The 16,519-nt window shown below is 58.0% G+C and overlaps 2 protein-coding genes across 4 annotated transcripts; one reads left to right on the forward strand and one right to left on the reverse strand.

Annotated features, from left to right (window-relative positions):
• Nucleotides 1–312: 312 nt before the first annotated feature.
• ENTPD8 (ectonucleoside triphosphate diphosphohydrolase 8) lies at nucleotides 313–13,867 on the reverse strand. Its single transcript, XM_075055104.1, has 10 exons — nucleotides 13,849–13,867; nucleotides 6,343–6,474; nucleotides 5,791–5,908; nucleotides 4,555–4,705; nucleotides 3,889–4,048; nucleotides 3,127–3,357; nucleotides 2,053–2,316; nucleotides 1,531–1,641; nucleotides 1,241–1,375; nucleotides 313–588 (listed from the first exon to the last, which is right to left on the reverse strand). Exons 2-10 carry the CDS (start codon nucleotides 6,460–6,462, stop codon nucleotides 397–399), a joined length of 1,482 nt encoding a protein of 493 aa, XP_074911205.1. The 5' UTR covers nucleotides 6,463–6,474; nucleotides 13,849–13,867; the 3' UTR covers nucleotides 313–396.
• LOC142043670 (ectonucleoside triphosphate diphosphohydrolase 8-like) lies at nucleotides 9,791–16,136 on the forward strand. 3 transcript variants are annotated; one of them, XM_075055101.1, is made up of 11 exons: nucleotides 9,794–10,054; nucleotides 10,370–10,507; nucleotides 11,189–11,306; nucleotides 11,988–12,138; nucleotides 12,645–12,804; nucleotides 12,958–13,188; nucleotides 14,185–14,448; nucleotides 14,833–14,943; nucleotides 15,041–15,121; nucleotides 15,257–15,394; nucleotides 15,763–16,136. In XM_075055101.1, the coding sequence occupies exons 2-11, from the start codon at nucleotides 10,382–10,384 to the stop codon at nucleotides 15,970–15,972; spliced, it is 1,590 nt and encodes a 529-aa protein (XP_074911202.1). In that variant the 5' UTR covers nucleotides 9,794–10,054; nucleotides 10,370–10,381; the 3' UTR covers nucleotides 15,973–16,136. The 3 variants fall into 3 exon arrangements, with proteins under 3 accessions (XP_074911201.1, XP_074911202.1, XP_074911203.1); XM_075055100.1 differs by having other exon boundaries at nucleotides 9,791–10,054; nucleotides 15,041–15,394; XM_075055102.1 differs by lacking the exon at nucleotides 15,041–15,121 and having other exon boundaries at nucleotides 9,799–10,054.
• Nucleotides 16,137–16,519: the final 383 nt, after the last annotated feature.

Genomic DNA, 16,519 nt, shown 5'->3' on the forward strand with positions numbered 1-16,519 from the left:
TGCTCTCCATCACCAATTGCCTTCCACGGCTGTTGGGAGAGAAGCCCAGCAGGACTAGAAGTGCCAAGGAAACTGTGCTAGGCTGGTGAGTGACTCTCATATTTGAAAAACAAAACAGATTTTATTTCTGGTTTGCATTTATCTGGCTTCATCTAGCCATCAAGTCTCAGTCAGCTTTTGTCAGCCAGATTAAAGGAGTCTTTTCATCTTGGAGGTGCTTAGAGAGCTCAAGACACCTTTGTCATCTTTGACATCTTTACAGAGATGACCCAATTAGACCTCCTGAGCAATGGAGATGGGTCTAATGCCCTCGTTCTTCTCCCCCTTCCACCTTCTTTTGCACCACTTCCCTGCCTAGTTTAGTGGGCAGGATTCCTCTAGTCAGGAGGCTGGGAGCTACTTGGTTTTCCAGAAACACTGGAGGAAAACAGCCACCAGGCCTGCCACTATGGCCAGCACAATGAAAGAGATGGCACCTGCCCACAGACCAGGCTGGTGCCCCTTGACATGTTCCAGAGCCTCTGTGGGGATCATGTTGGTGAAGTTCAGCATGAAGCCCAGTGTCCATCCGATGTCTGTGTTTGCTGCCTGAGGTGAGAAAGCAGAGATCATCCAAAAGTGCCTCTCCCAGTCACCAGTAGCTTCAGTGCAAGGGACTGACAGGCACCTCTCCCATGAGCTGCCCCAGCTGTGATTTCACATGTGGACCTGGCTGTGGTGAACCTGATCTTACCAGCACCAGTTACACAGGGAGCTTTCCTGTCCCCTCTTCCCAAGGGCTAAAGGGCAGCTGAACATGGATTACTGCTCTGGTCCTGATGTGCCTCTGTAACCTGCACATGATTTTGGATCGGAGCTTTCCTCCTCCATGACCCTTCAAATTTGGTCATATTCTGGTTCAAATGTATCATGGGGCCACCATCACCTCTCTGATGCTCAAGTCAATTCTGCCCAACATCAGAGACCAAAGTGGCCAAATCCTGCTCTGCACTTCTCTGACCCTCTTAAAATTAGGTTATGTTCACACCAGAGTAAGTGAGAAACAAACTGGTGTCAGAGGTTTGGGGGCAGGTAAGAAAGAGTGAAGCTGTGCTGGGATCACTGGGTAGCAGCCATGAGATGGGGACACATTTCTGGCGCAGGGGACTCCAGGGATGTCGCTCCTGCATGTGTCTTCGGGCCAAGGCAAGGATGCGGCTGCAGCTGCCTGCCTGCTCCCAGTGTCCCACAGGGCATTTACCTGCTGGCTGAAGTGGATGCTGCTCCATGTGTGCTCATTGAACTTGTAGCCATCGAGCAGCAACGTCAAGATGTAAATCCCCACGGAGCAGTATGTGTGTAGGTACCCCTTCTCCTGCGGAAAGTTCTCCACCAGCTGTGGGGCCATTGGGTGACACGGTGTAACAGGGAATGAAACAGATGCTCAGAAACCCTCCCTAGCCCAGGGAACAGCAGGATGCATGCTTCCTGGGCAGAGATTTGGGACAGGACAAGCACAGGGCTCCTTGCTGTCCTTCACAGGGCTCTCACCTCTGTCCAGTTCTTCTGGCAGAAGGTCTGGATCGTGGAGTTGATGTCATTTAGAGACTGCTTGCTTGTCAGGTTCAGGAAGTGGAAGGTGTAGTAGAACCCAGCGAAGGCCTGGGAGATAAGGGGAGATGGTAAAAACTACATCTCCTTCCTCACCCAAAAAAAAGACCCAGGGCCCCTCTTGCCTGGGGACAGAGTCCCATGTAATTCCCAGGGTTCTGCATCCAGCACCCTTGATGGTCTACCAGAAAGTCTTGGAGCTGGTTGACAAGCCCTGGGGCTGCTGCTTGCACTCTGAGCTAGCTCAGACTTGCTCCTTGGGACAAGATCTTCCCATTTCCCTTGGGGACGGCTGGGACATTGCAGGAGGCAGAAGCCACCTCCCAGCATAGGAGAAGAGGTTTGCAGATGGGACCAGCTCTGGGGTCTCCTCTCTCCCCACCCATTCCCACCACCAGTGGCAGAGGAGACTCCCACCCTCTGTCCTCCCCCACCACAGCTGCAGGGACGGAAGGTCCTTACGAAGAACTGTCCCCGCACAGGCGGCTGATAAACCCCATTGAACCCGCACGTCCTGTTGGCCCCACAGCTGAAGTTGAAGAGTTTCTGGATGGCAGTGGTGCATGCTGCTGCGTCCCCTGTCCCCATCACCGTGAGGACCTGTGCAGGGCTGGGTGTGCTTGGTGCACGGACACAGGGACTGTTGTAGAGGTCTGCCGTGGTGATGTTCTCCCGGTATCCCTTGGGGTAGCAGGGGTGTGATATCTGCTGGAGAGACGGGCTGCCCTAGAGGGAGCAGGAGCCATTAGTGAGGCTTGGTGTGGGATGCCAGTGAGACCCTACCCCACAGCCCATCCTGTGCTTAGACATTCCCAAAAAGCAGGATCTGGACCCTAGGAAGATTTGAGGAGAAGCAGGATCCATCCTTTGCATGACTAACCTGCCCACAGCTTCTGCTGGTCCTGCTGTCGGCCCCACCACTGAGCCATGCTGGGCTGGCGAAGCTACTGCCAGCCTGTGCCTCCCCGTGGGGGTGGCAACCTGCTCCCGAGGGCAGCGTGTGCTCTCTGCCTGCACGGAGAGCTTGTTGCTCTTGGCACTCACTCTGTCCCCACTGCATCTTGCAGGCCCTAGCCCAGAAAGGACCAAAGATGCATCCCACCTGCATGCTTCCTGAGCATCTCTGTCTCCCACAGCGCTCTGTTTGAGGTAAGACAGGAGGCCAGTGCTTAGCAGTGAAGCGGTGTGCTGGAGGTATGTTGGGAATCCTCTCTCTGGGCAGAAATTGAGGAATGGTGAGTAAATGGGGACAGGGAAGAATGTAAGGATACGGCTTGGCTTGGGAAAGGTTGAAAAATGCCATTACATGTCAAGGCCTGGGGAGAAGGAAGCCCTGGCAGGGAACCACCACCACCTTCCACCCAAATGAGAGAATTTTTTGGTTTGGTAGATAAAATCTAAGACTCTTCCAGGTTTTTTTAATTTGTGAAAATTCCCAATTCCCTAACACTTTTTCCTAAGGCATGCCCAAAATTTCTGGGAGACATTTTTCATGGCAATGGTTCAGCAGATCCTGGTGACCAGTGGCTGCGGTACCTGGTGGAGAGCTGCCAGCAGCATCTTCAAGGCCTGTGTCTGCCCGTAGCAGAGGTAGCTGTGGGTGTAGAGTGAGTAGTTGGTGCCGTACAGCCTGAAGAAGACAGACGTGTTCTTGTCCTCAATGGTGACTTCAGGCTGGAAGGTTATTTGTGTCGATGCGCCTCCAAGGTCCAGAGCTCCGAGAACTTCAGTGTCCTGTGGATGTTCCCATTTCTCTGCAAAGGAAAACTGGCCCAATAAGACCACAATCGTTAGTCTGAACTGGAGGGAGTCACAGTCCTCATCCCTTCCCTCAAGGTTTTGTGGGCTCAGAAGCCGCTGAGGGACCTTCCATGTCCTGTCTCCCTGTTTAACCCCTTCCTGCCTATGTCCTCCTTGCCCCACATAGACATCTGTGTAGCACTGAGGTCTGGCCCCTTGGCTGCTGCACATCAGCTGGGATCCAGAGACTTTGAGGAGGGAAAGAGTAACACTTTCATGTGGGTTCTGATATTGCTGCATCCCTGTGTTACCAAAATCGACCCATATGCAAGTGGAGACCACAGGGCCAGGCTGAGCTGGACACAGAGACCCTTGATTCTGTTAATCGCATCAGTGGAGTTGAATCTGCAGTCCACAACCACAGGCTACATTTATTTGGATGACTACTGCCCTAAAACTACACTTTTCTCTCCTCTGGGAATAAAGAAACCTGGCTGTAGCTTAAACAGGGATATATATACTGCTCACCCCACCTCTGCCCTCTCCCCCAGCTCACACCTTGACGAGCGTCTCCAGCAGGTAGTTGACAGTGATCCAGCCAAAGGAGCCCTCCTCGTTCCCCGTGAGGATCCGAGCTCCGCGGAAGTCCACAGGGTACTCGCCAATGGCCTTGGCAACCTCAGCTAAGACCTGCTCAGCCTTGGTGCTGTTCTGCTCCCTGCCCAGGGAAGGAGATAAATACCACACGGTGGAGGAGGCAATGGCTGGGGAGCTTTCAGCACAGGGCTAACAGCAAGAGGCTGCTGTCTTCTGCAAAGCATCAGGGCTGCTCAGAGACAGGGCAAAGCCACCAAATCCCTCACTGGTGTGTTGGAAGTCTCCCTAAAAATGCCGCCTGTGGGCTCTGCCTGAGCGTGTGGGAAGGTTAATGCAAATCTGGCACAGGAGGTTCATCCACCTCTGGGGCTGCTGCCAGGCTGGTGCTGGAGTGGGCTGGGAGGTTTCCCCGTGGGCACGGCGAGCGGCCTTCTTGGACACCCTGGCGGACTGCAGACTTGGGTGCTCTGCCCATCACCATGGCCCCCCCAGGCAGCAGCCCCCCACGCCCCCAGCCCCTTGTGCCACCAGGCCCCCGTCCCATCCCAGCCCTCTGCACCGGCTATGATGCAGAAATGCGTGGTGGGGAAGGGGTCGGACGTGTGCGGCTCCAGGCAGTGCCAGTACCTCAGCAGCCGCATGCCCGCTGTGGCCCCCAGGTAGGTGGGGGTCTCCCGCTGCTGCTCTGCTGGGATGATCTTCATGGCCTTGTCCAGGCAGTGCTTCAGGCTGGCTCCAGCCCCAGTGGCATTGTCTGCGTAGCTGGAGATGCCAGGTCCTGCAAGAGGGCACCCCGTGATGGAGCGAGCTCAGTGCCACCCAGGAGGGAGAGGACAGCAAGGGACATGTCCACCCAGAAAGCCCCCAGGGTTTTTTTCCCGCATACCCAGGTTAGTTGTGCCCTTGCCAAGGGTGTCCTTGGAAGGGCAGTGCTCAGGGCTGACCTGCCTGAAGGCAGCACGCACGCTACAGCCATGGCCACAGCCACGCCACGCTGCAGGAGCAGGTGGCAAGCTCCTGCACTGGATGGCGGGGGATGGCTGCAGTTTCAGTCTTGTGATGCTGAGCATGCTTAATCCCAGGGAGGACAAACTGCCCGAAGGCAGCCAGATGGTCCCGCAGGACTCTGACAAACAGAGCAGTTTCTTATTTCCCTGGGGCAGGGGCAGGCTCTTATTTGTCCTGCTGGGAGGGCGTGCAAAGCTGATACGCACATGCAGAGGTGCCCTCTGCACCGCTTGTTTGAGTTCCTATTTTTAGGGGCTGGCGCCTGATCTGAGCACCCAGCATGGTCCTGCAGTGGGTAGGGACAGGCTCTGGGGTGGAAATATCACTATTTACCTTCTCCCAGGCTTAGTACACCGTTATTGCCATTAGCCCACACACCCTCTCCCTTATACTTTGCCCTCTGCCAGACCTTTACAGTTAACCAGTAACTGCCATGCCACCGATGCAGAGCCTGGATTTGAGGTAGAGGCAAGCTCTGAGCCCTCCCAGCCCCTGCCCAGGCACCTCTGCCCTGGCCTGGTAGCCTCTGCCAGTCCCAGCCCAGCTGCATGTACTATTGAGCTGGCGCTGCCTCCTCTTGCTAGCCTGGTCCTTTCCTCCAGAGACACCAGTCCTTGTGCCAAAGCCCGACAGCACCTTTGCAATAGGAATAAATGCCCCTTTGCATATTTATAAATGCCCAATCAATAAATGCCTTTTGGGGCATTTACCATTTACTACACCTGGCATGAACAAGCCAACTCGTCTTGGTGTGGTGGGACAGCCACCCTGGGAAGCACCAGGGCCAGCCAGCCCCAGTGCTCCCCAGCTGAGCAGGGACAGGGGAGAGGGATGGACGTGTCCCAGCACACTCACCAGACACAGTGCAGGCTTCCACCTGGGAGACGATGCCAGTGCCATTCTCCTTGTCTGCAGGCCACTGGTAGATGTAGAGAGCCGTGTGTGTGGAGCCCGCATCAAACACCAGACCGTACTGGGGGAGGCAGAGGGGACGTGGGGTGTCAGGACTTGCAGACAAGCTTCACCTGCTGCAGAGCAAGCGGAGCTCCAGGAGAGCCTGCAGAGCTCCTGGTGGGCAGGGGAACCTTGAGTGGCCAAACAAAGCGTGTCACCAGAGCAGGGAAAGCCCTGCGGCTTTGCAGTCACCAGCTGTGTCAAGGACAAGGCTCGATCACAAGCCCTTTGAGCTGGCAATGCTCTGTGATGAAAAGGCTGTATGTGCTGTAGGGCCAGTCACAGTGACCAAACTCTGCCAGACCCACCCGGCATGCCAGCCTGCGTGGGAGGTTGTCCCCACCTCAGTGACAAACAGCACAACCTGCCTGAAACCTGGGGAAAATCCTATACCAAAGGGGCAGCCAGCAGCCAGGCGAAAGCGGGCAGATGCACTCCTCCCAAGGACCCTACCTTGGTGCTGGGAGGCAGAAACACATCCTTCACATTCACGACACTCAGAATGAGGGCAATGATGCTGAAGACACAGGTGGCTGCCAGGAGACCTGCAACAGCCTTGGCTTTGTAGTCCATTCCTCCTTCAACCTGCAAGAATAGCCCCAACCCCCAGTTCACACCTCTGCATTTGCAAGGCCAGTTTTGAAATGCAGATCTCATGGATGGATATGGGACCTGTCAAGATAGGACTTTCCCCTTCCCTAACAAGGGCTTGAAGCCATTCTGTTGTGCATGGCTGACCTTATGGGAAGCTCTTGGCAGTCTTGGGGCTGGGACACCCTCTCCTCTGAGCACTCCCTCCCTGAGGGATTTTCAGCACGGCTTTTTCAGCCCTGCCTTCTCAACTGCAGCCCTTCAGGTCCTCTGCACGCAGCCTGGACCCCATCCCTCTGCCTTGCTCAAACTACCAGTGGGCTGGCAGGTCAGCATCTCCTTTCTCAGCAGCATCACTTGGGGAAGCATGGCAGTGGCTAACAGGAGTCCTAGACTGGGAGCAGGACCATGCCCTGGCAGGTTCCCAGTGTCGCCATCCCCTCCAGGGTGCAGAGCCACATCTCTCTGTCACTCACATGCTGCCATCATACCCTTCACCCTCACAAAACCCATCCCACAAGACTTGGTACCATCAAGTCATGTCTGTTGCCCAACAGGCCCAGACTGTCCCTGAGAGGGTCCTCTCTGCTCCAGGCAGGGGAAGAGCATGTCCAGCCACATGCCTCCCGCCTGGCCCAGCTCTCCTCAGCTCTTGGTGATGCCACAGCAGGTAAGCAGACACGCAGGGATGGTGTCCTTGCCTGCAGGTGATCTCCAAGCCTCTCCTGCAGCCCCAAGGGCAGGCAGAAGGGCAGAGGCAGAAAGCTCCCACTGGTCTGGGCACACACAGCCCCGGAGCCAAACTGGCATGCTGACAGCAATAGCATTGCACAGGCAGGCAAGGCCAGTGGGGAATGGAGCAGGTCCTGTGCTGCCCGCTCCTCCGGCCAGAGCTCAGGTCCTGGCAGAATCAGCTCTGAGGCATCAGTAAGAAATTGCCGTGGAGAAGCAAAAGCCAAAGGCTCTGGTTCTCTGCAACAGCCTCAGCACACAGAGGCTGATATGTTCACATGCTCAGCACCCCACAGGTGGTCCAGATGTGCTTTTCTAAATGCACAGCTCTCCCTCCTTCTCCTGCACTGCCTGGTTCCATGCCACCAGCCGCCCAGGCAGCATGCCTGCGGGGAGCCAGGCTGACCTCCATCCATGGCGTTAGGCTGCAAGCCAGACTCCAGCTGAGCAGTGGATGTCCCAAAAGCCCTGGACACAGCCTAGAGAAGCAGTTTAACCCAACCAGTGCTTTAGGGTGGCACCTGGAAGCTGCCACTTGGCAATTCTCCTGCAAGTGCATATGTGGCATGAGATGTATAATGACGGATAGCAGCTGTTCTGGCCCATATCATGGGACATGGGACTACAGGAAATCCTTATCAGACTTTATCCTACAGCCAGGAACCCTCCCCTGTATGATGGCCAGATGAAATCATAGGGAAGCAGCTGATGAATCCCAGCATTGTCACGTCTCCAGTCCTATCAGCCCTGCTAGAGTTTGCCCAGATAAAACTGTGTCGCTGGGATGCGATTCCCCTGCTCCAGGTAACACAGCAATGGCAAAAGTCCCCAGCCCAGCCTACATCCTGGAAAAATCTGTGCAATGGAAGGATATGAAACAGTGATAAATTGCACCGTCCTGCATGCAGGAGCGGGTGGGAAATGGGCTTCACCTGCTCTCGTAGGGACTGATTTCCATTTCAACTGGGCAGGAGGAAACATCCAAAGGCAGCACAGCAAGGCCCAGGAAGGAGAGCAGGGCATGGTGAGGGAGCCCAGTGGGTGGAAAACAAGGTGAGGTGTGCGAGAAGCTGACCGATTTGCCCAGCCTTTCTGTGGCACCTCAGGGCTGGCCGGCACTGATACCCGCTACCGTACATGGCAAGTTCAGTCAAGCAGCAGGGACGGGAAGGTGGTGGTGATGCCTCCAGAGCTGAAGTTGCTGTACAGTGCCGCAAGGAGCAATGCCCAGCCATTTCAATGCGTGGAAAGTTCACAGCTGTGCACAGTGCTTGGGCTGTTGCTGCACTTGTTTGTGCACAACAATGTGCTCTACAAACACCCACGGGACGTCCCTCACCTTGCATCAACCCTTGGGTGGAGGGAGTGGGGCCTCAACTTTCAGGAGGAAAGGCTCAGAGGCACTGCTGGATTGAAACTGTCTGTTGCTCAGGAAAATGGAAAGCTGACTTCTGCACTGTGCACATTTGGGATTTGAAAGTCAAAAAGGCTTTTAAGTTTATAAGAAAGAGGGTGAACATGCATGCCAGGAGCATCTTTGCCAGGCAGAGTGGTCCCCTGCCTCCCATCAGTGCTGGGGCTCAGCGGTGCCCTCCATGCCCTTCTGCCCCCTGCACCATGGGCACCTCATGCAGTGAGCAGCCACCCCAGCCCTCTTCCACCTGCCCCTCTGGCCCGCAGAGCATGTTTATCCCCAGCACCCAGCTCCACTGCTGGCCAGTGTGCACCCAGGGCCGAGCCCACCACTGCCCCTCCAAGCACAGCTCCATCGAGGGGTACCCCGGCCCCCAACCCTGCCTGCGGCTCACCCAAGCTGCTGCTGGCTCCCAGTACCACCACGCTCGCTCCGGTGTCAGCGCGTACCTGGAGTGCAGAGCCCCGGTCCTGGGACAAAGGCTGCCCCAAGTCCCCGGTATGGCCCTCCCCTTGGCCCTGGACCAGAAACCTGCCCAGGAGAGTGCTTGTTCAGGAGGCAGCAGGGCTGAGGCTGGAGAGCTGGGGTGGAAATAGCATCTGGCATTAACCACTTAGCTGCTGGAGGAGCGGGTCCGCCTGGGAGATCTCCTCCCATGGGGGTGGTGTGGGTGCCTGCACTGCTCAGCGTGGGTTCAGCAGGGGGCCAGCTCCCCACGAAACTCATGACGAGCCCAGCCTGTGCCTCTGCCCCTGCGGGGAGCCTGTGAGCAGGCTGGCCCTGAGAGGAGGGCAGTGGCTGAGGTCTGGGAGCCCCACAGACATCCCTGCCCCAGACCTGCTGCATAAACACACCGCAAGGTAAAGCACGGGCCAAGCCTGCCCTGCTGTCACCTGGCTCTGCTGTGCCCCACGCTGCCCCATTGCCTGGCTCTGCTGTGCCCCATTGCAGGCAGAGGCAGGCTGGCAGAGGGGCTTAGGACACGAACAGGAGGGACGTGGCAGGTGGAGACCTGTCCCCGCAGCCAGGGACCTGTCCCCACGGCCAGGGACCCCCGCCCACAGCCATCCACGTGGGACCCACCTGTCCCCACGGCCGGGGACCCGTCCCCATGGGCAGTGCAGGCAGAGGTGCAGGCAGGCCGGGCTGCTGCCCCAGTGCGGGCAGCGGCTGCCGCTGAGCCACCCCGCTCCCCACGCCAAGCTCCCGGCCCGGCCTGGCCGGGGAATCAACCCGGACGTCCGAGGCCAGCGCGGGCCTCGCTTTCGCTTTGCACCGCTCCCCCGGGCCGGGTGCAGGCGGAGCTGCGCAGGCAGGGCGGGCAGGGCCGCCCTGAGGCCGCGCCCGGGGGGCTAGGCAGAGGGAGCGAGGGGCTCGGTCCGGCTCGGCGCATCTACGCCCGAGGGAGGAGGGGTGCTCCCAGCACAGGTACGGCGGGGGCCGGCCGGGACCCCGGCCGCCCGGTCCCCGGGGGCTGGGCAGCAGGCGGCCGTCGCCCTTCCCCGGGATGGGAGCTCCCGGCAGGCGGCCGCCCGGGTTCGGCCCCGCTCGTGCCAGGTCGCTGCTCTGCTGCCAGCCGAGGGACAGGTTCACGGTCTCCACACCCGGCTGCTCCACGTCCCAGGGTGTCATTCAGGGGATGTGCGGTTCCTGAGCTGCCGGGAGAAGGGGAGCCGGGGAGGAGCTGGAGAGATGGGGCAGGGGGGTTGGGGCTGCCCTTGCGAAGACCATCCGTCCCCACAGCCCGGTGCCGGGATGCAGACGCGCCTGCTCAGGGCGGTGGGCTGGAGCTCGGCAGCCGTGCTGGGAGTGCTGGGGGTGGCCGTCTTCCTCCTGGTCCTGACCCTGGCGAAGGACGCTGCCCTTCCTACGAGGAGCAAAGTAGGTGCCCGGTGGGTGTTGGGGGAGCCCAGGAATGACCACCGGCCCCTTCCCACCTCTCATCCTTCCATCAGTCCTGCTTTCCTCTCCGCTTGCAAGTCTTCCCGTAACCAGCCAAGCTTTGCTGGGCTTAACCTAATCAAGGTAGCACTGGGTGGATCAACCACCCTCCCCAAAACCACAGTCCAAGGAACCAAGGAAGGGAGAGAGAAGAGCAGCCCTCCTCCTGAGGCTGCTCCATTTTCTACCCCAGACACTTTCTCTTCTCTGTTTTCAGACATCCAGAGCACATGGTGGGTTTACATCTCTCCCACCTGTTGCTTTCTGCTGGCTTTTGCAGACAGTTAAAAAAACAGTCAGGGTTTGTGAGATTTGCCACTCCTGAAGGTCTGGGAGCAGCTTTGGCAGCCTGAGCTCTTTGGGACGTGCCTGGATGCCTCCCTGCTCTGCAAATCACCCTGCTGACCTGCATGCCTTCCCTTTCTGAGCTGTAACTCCCTTGAATGGCTAAATCAGGGGTGCTAGATATTGAGTGGGGCTGCTAAAGGGAGGTTGGATGGGCAGACCTGTGCTGCTCGTGTTCACGCATGGGAAGGGAGACCAGAAGCTCTCGGAAACCCCCGTGGCACCTGGTGCAGCCCCAAGTGTGCTGTGACCCCGCGTCCCCTCTTCCTCCCCCAGTACGGTCTGGTGTTTGACGCTGGCTCCACGCACACGGCTCTCTACATCTACCGGTGGCCCACAGACAAGGAGAACAGCACTGGCATCGTCTCCCAGGTGGAGTCCTGCACTGTATCTGGTGAGTGTGCTGGCACGTGTCCATCCCTCTCTCCCAGCCTACTGGATCCCTGTCCCAGACTCTCACAGCATCGTCGGTGACCTGAGTCTTTCAGCCTGCACTGGGCCAAAGGGAGATTGCCTGGTGGAAGAGTGAAAGTAAAGTGTTAGGGGGGATAGTTTGCACCTTAGGGTGCCCTACAGTAATTGGGGGATCCAGAGATGTGTAAGGACTTTGGCCCCTAGTTAGCATGGTTGCTGGAGCCACTCCAGTCTTGCAGCTGGTGGTTGTGCATCAACTCACAGCTTGGGATGCTGGAGGTGCAGAGTTTGCTCCTTCTCCCATGCAACCGCTTCCTTGGCTCTTCTTCCCACAACATCTCTTCACAGCTTCTTTCATAATGTGTGGCTTCATGTTCCCACAGGGCCTCCTAAAATCTCTGCAGAAGTCCCTAAACATTACTCTGTTTCAGATGGGGTTTTGTGTGCAGTTCCTAACTGTTCTTTGGGTCAGCAGTTTTCATTTTGGTATCTGTACGGCACCAAACACAGCGGAGTTTTGGGCTGTGACTGGGATCTCTGGGTATTGCCAAGGAGGTCCAGGATGCCTCCTGGGCCTGGGGAATGGGTGGACATGTCCCTTGCTGTCCTCTCCCTCCTGGGTGGCACTGAGCTCGCTCCATCACGGGGTGCCCTCTTGCAGGACCTGGCATCTCCAGCTACGCAGACAATGCCACTGGGGCTGGAGCCAGCCTGAAGCCCTGCCTGGACAAGGCCATGAAGATCATCCCGGCAGAGCAGCAGCGGGAGACCCCCACCTACCTGGGGGCCACAGCGGGCATGCGGCTGCTGAGGTACTGGCACTGCCTGGAGCCGCACACGTCCGACCCCTTCCCCACCACGCATTTCTGCATCATAGCCGGTGCAGAGGGCTGGGATGGGACGGGGGCCTGGTGGCACAAGGGGCTGGGGGCGTGGGGGGCTGCTGCCTGGGGGGGCCATGGTGATGGGCAGAGCACCCAAGTCTGCAGTCCGCCAGGGTGTCCAAGAAGGCCGCTCGCCGTGCCCACGGGGAAACCTCCCAGCCCACTCCAGCACCAGCCTGGCAGCAGCCCCAGAGGTGGATGAACCTCCTGTGCCAGATTTGCATTAACCTTCCCACACGCTCAGGCAGAGCCCACAGGCGGCATTTTTAGGGAGACTTCCAACACACCAGTGAGGGATTTGGTGGCTTTGCCCTGTCTCTGAGCAGCCCTGATGCTTTGCAGAAGACAGCAGCCTCTTGCTGTTAGCCCTGTGCTGAGAGCTCCCCAGCCATTGCCTCCTCCACCGTGTGGTATTTATCTCCTTCCCTGGGCAGGGAGCAGAACAGCACCAAGGCTGAGCAGGTCTTAGCTGAGGTTGCCAAGGCCATTGGCGAGTACCCTGTGGACTTCCGCGGAGCTCGGATCCTCACGGGGAACGAGGAGGGCTCCTTTGGCTGGATCACTGTCAACTACCTGCTGGAGACACTCGTCAAGGTGCGGGCTGGGGGAGAGCACAGAGGAGGTCCCACCACCTGTGGTCTGGGCTGGGAAGCTGATATGCCTGTGGTAGCCCTGTGCTGGGTCCGTCCCTGTGGGTAACTCCTGGTGCTGGGTCCGTCCCTGTGGGTAACTCCTGGTGCTGGGTAGTGCTCCTTCACAGGCAAGTGGATCCACCCGCCGGCAGAGGATGTGGTCGGAGCTCTGGACCTCGGCGGGGCTTCAACCCAGATCGCATTCCTTCCTGGGACCACCATAGATGACAGCAGCATGAGAGTCGTCCTCAGGCTGTACGGGACCAACTACTCCATTTATACCCATAGCTACCTCTGCTACGGGCAAAATCAAGCCCTGAAGATGCTGATGGCATCCTTACACCAGGTAACCACCTCCAGCCTTGTGCTCCTCCACAGCCCCAGTCTCACTGAGTTGGGCAGGCAGCACCCGCTGGGTGTGACAGCTGCTGGGCTCGGTGCCTTGGTGCAAACTCCAGTGAGGGTGGTGGATACACCAGGGCCACCATGCCAGGAGCCATCCCATGGGTGTCCCAACAGCAGAGGGCAGGACTGAGCCGAGATGGAGATGGACACCCCAAAGCAGGACACCTGACCACAGGCGCTGCTGGGATGGTGGATGCCTGGGATCCCTGTGCCAAGGCCATCTTGCCCAGCAGATCTCCATCCCTGTCCTGATGGAGGGGTTGTGTCAGCCCAGCCTCAGTCACAGCAGCCTGGAAGGACCCAGGCCTGGAGGAGGGAGCCTGCTAGGTGCCAGGAAGTTGGGGAAGACCCAGTGAGATTTTTTAGCATCAGTATGGTAACGAATACATTGGGTTTATGGGTAGAAATCTGGTCTTCAGCAGCAGGCGCTGGGCATGAGAGAGTGAAGGGTGGTGGTGTTGCTGCACAGGGGGACCCTCGTGTCCACAGCTTGGCTGTGAGGTGAGGGCTCAATGCCAGCTCACGCTGGTTGGAATGGGCAAAACACCACATCCAGAGCACATTGCAAAGAGAAATCAACATCTGTTTTGTTTTTACTTACATGGCTTCTCAGCCTTGGCTCTCTCCGGAGTCTGGTGAACCTACAAAGGAAGAGTGGTGACAAAATGGGTCCTTGATTAGCACAGGGTGTAAACCCCCAAGGCCTTGGGCATACAAACATCACTGTAGCTGATCCCTGACCACAGCGTGGTTGTGCCATGCTTGTCTGCACGATTCTGTGCCTGCACCCTGTGGACAAGATCCCATGGGTGGTGGGGCCAGCATGCTAGTCTCCTGCATCTCAGTGTGGGAACAGGCCCTATATGTGGGCTGTTTCTCTCCTTTCTATCCTCATCGTCAGTGTCAGGGCGATGCTAACAGCTCCCACTCTCTCCAGGGCAGCCCGTCTCCCCAGCAGATATCACACCCCTGCTACCCCAAGGGATACCGGGAGAACATCACCACGGCAGACCTCTACAACAGTCCCTGTGTCCGTGCACCAAGCACACCCAGCCCTGCACAGGTCCTCACGGTGATGGGGACAGGGGACGCAGCAGCATGCACCACTGCCATCCAGAAACTCTTCAACTTCAGCTGTGGGGCCAACAGGACGTGCGGGTTCAATGGGGTTTATCAGCCGCCTGTGCGGGGACAGTTCTTCGTAAGGACCCTCCGTCCCTGCGGCTGTGGTGGGGGTGTGGGGTTTTGGGGCACCAGAGGCTGGCCACGACCCCAGGAAAACTGCTGTAGGAGAAAAGTCTGAATAGTGTCAGCCCTGGAAGCTGGGATGTGCCCGATGCATGGAGACAAGCAGGGTGCTTACCAGCGTGCCAGGCAGACCCAGACCTCTGTTGTCACAGCACCAGTCTCTTCTGGTGTGGGGAGCAGTCCCAGGGCTCCCTCCCAGCAGGTCAGCAGGCATCACCCTGTGGTGCTGAACGGTGGCCTTAGGGACCCCTGCAGAGCACCCAGAGGGAGGGGCGGGGGGGTGGCAGTGGCCTGGGTGCTTCACTAACTTGCTGCCTTTGGTCTTAAACACCTACAGGCCTTTTCAGGGCTTTATCACAACTTTCACTTTCTGAACCTGACTGGAGGGCAGTCCCTGACCTCGGTCAATGCCACCATTGGGCAGTTCTGCACCAGCAGCTGGGAGAAGGTGAGATCCTGCTTAGGAGATGCCAGCCCCTGCCCATGTTTCACCTGGGTGCTGGGCAGCCTGAGGGCTCATCTGCTGCCCATCCTCTGCTGCACAGATGGCAGCTGGAGGGAGCTGGGAGGAGCACAAAGATCTCTGGACAGGGAGAGAGATGGGAGAGCAGCCTGCAGCCTCCCAGGTCCTCCTTGCTCCCCAAGCGCGGGCATTCCCAGGTCTTTGCTCCCAGCTGCACTGCGGGGCTCTTCCCTGCAGTGTGGGTGCACCAAGCACTGCTCGGTGCTGGCGACCCTCCCCAGCAATTTCACCTCTGCAGGTGCAGAAGGAGTTCCCCACCATGGACAGGACCCACCTCCGTGATGCCTGCGCAGCCAGTTCCTACACCCTCGCCCTTCTCCTGCAAGGCTACAAATTCAACCACATGACATGGCTTAACATCCACTTTGTCCCGCAGGTAGGAAAGTGCCCGGCAGCTCCCAGCTTCCATGCTTCGTGACGTGAAATGGCTCGTGCCCACCCTGCTGCTGCCCCTGCCCTGCCTGGATGGGGGAGCAGGGGATAACAGGGCAGCACGGTCCACTGCCTGTGCCCAGGGCAGCTCTTAAGTTATGCTCACAGGCACTTGCTGGGACATCTGCCCTGGGCAATTTATGGTCTCCCCAGCTCATCTCACTAACGGGGTATCTGCAGCCCGAGGTGTGCACAGATATGGTGGCTGTGGAGCAGGACCTGGGGGTGCAACAGCAAAGGTCTTCTCTCGCTCTCCAGCTTGTGTGGTACTTTGCAGCCCTTCACATCCCTCTTCCTTCTCTGTCTGCACAGGTCGCTAATGTAGACATGGGCTGGACTCTGGGCTACATGCTCAATCTCACCAACATAATTCCCTCAGAGACTCCCCAGAGAGTCATAGTGCTCCAGAGAAGCAACTGGATAGCAGCCACAGTTTTGCTGGCTGTCATGCTCATCCTCATCTTCTGCCTGCTCACAGTCATATGCTGCCAGAAAAATTCCTCCGGTTATGAGAGTCTCTAGCAGCACTGGCTCCAGAGGCCACTGAAGCCACTTAGCCCTGCTGGCACACTTGTGTGAGGAATTACAAACCATGTGTCCAGGAGCTGTGAACTTGTAATGTGGGGCACCTGTGTCCTGGCCTGGTGAGCTGGAACCAGCACAGGCTTTAAAAAATCCTCCCTGTAGCTGTGTGCTGTCTGGTTTTTCCTTTCCCCTCGCTGCTGGTTGGAGATGCTCCAGGAGGGAGGGAGGGAGGGCATGGACACGTGGGGCAGGGGTGCAGTGCTAGGGGCATGGGGACCACAGTGATGTGGGGTGGCTGGAGATGGTGGGACCAGTGGGTTGGGGAAGAGAGAAGAGGTGTCTGACAGCAACAGGCTCATCACAGGGCTGGTTGCAGCCTGCAGCAGCTACCCCATGTGGGGTGGATGGGTCCTGCCCCATCCTGGGACAAGAGCCTGCATTGCCCACAGCCACCAAGAGGGTGGTCAGACACTGGAACAAGCTTCCTAGAGAGGTGGTTGATGCCCTAAGCCTGTAAGCATTGAAGAGGCATTTGGACAAAGCC

The sequence above is a fragment of the Buteo buteo genome, chromosome 23, assembly GCF_964188355.1.
Source record: "Buteo buteo chromosome 23, bButBut1.hap1.1, whole genome shotgun sequence".
NCBI lineage: Eukaryota > Metazoa > Chordata > Aves > Accipitriformes > Accipitridae > Buteo > Buteo buteo.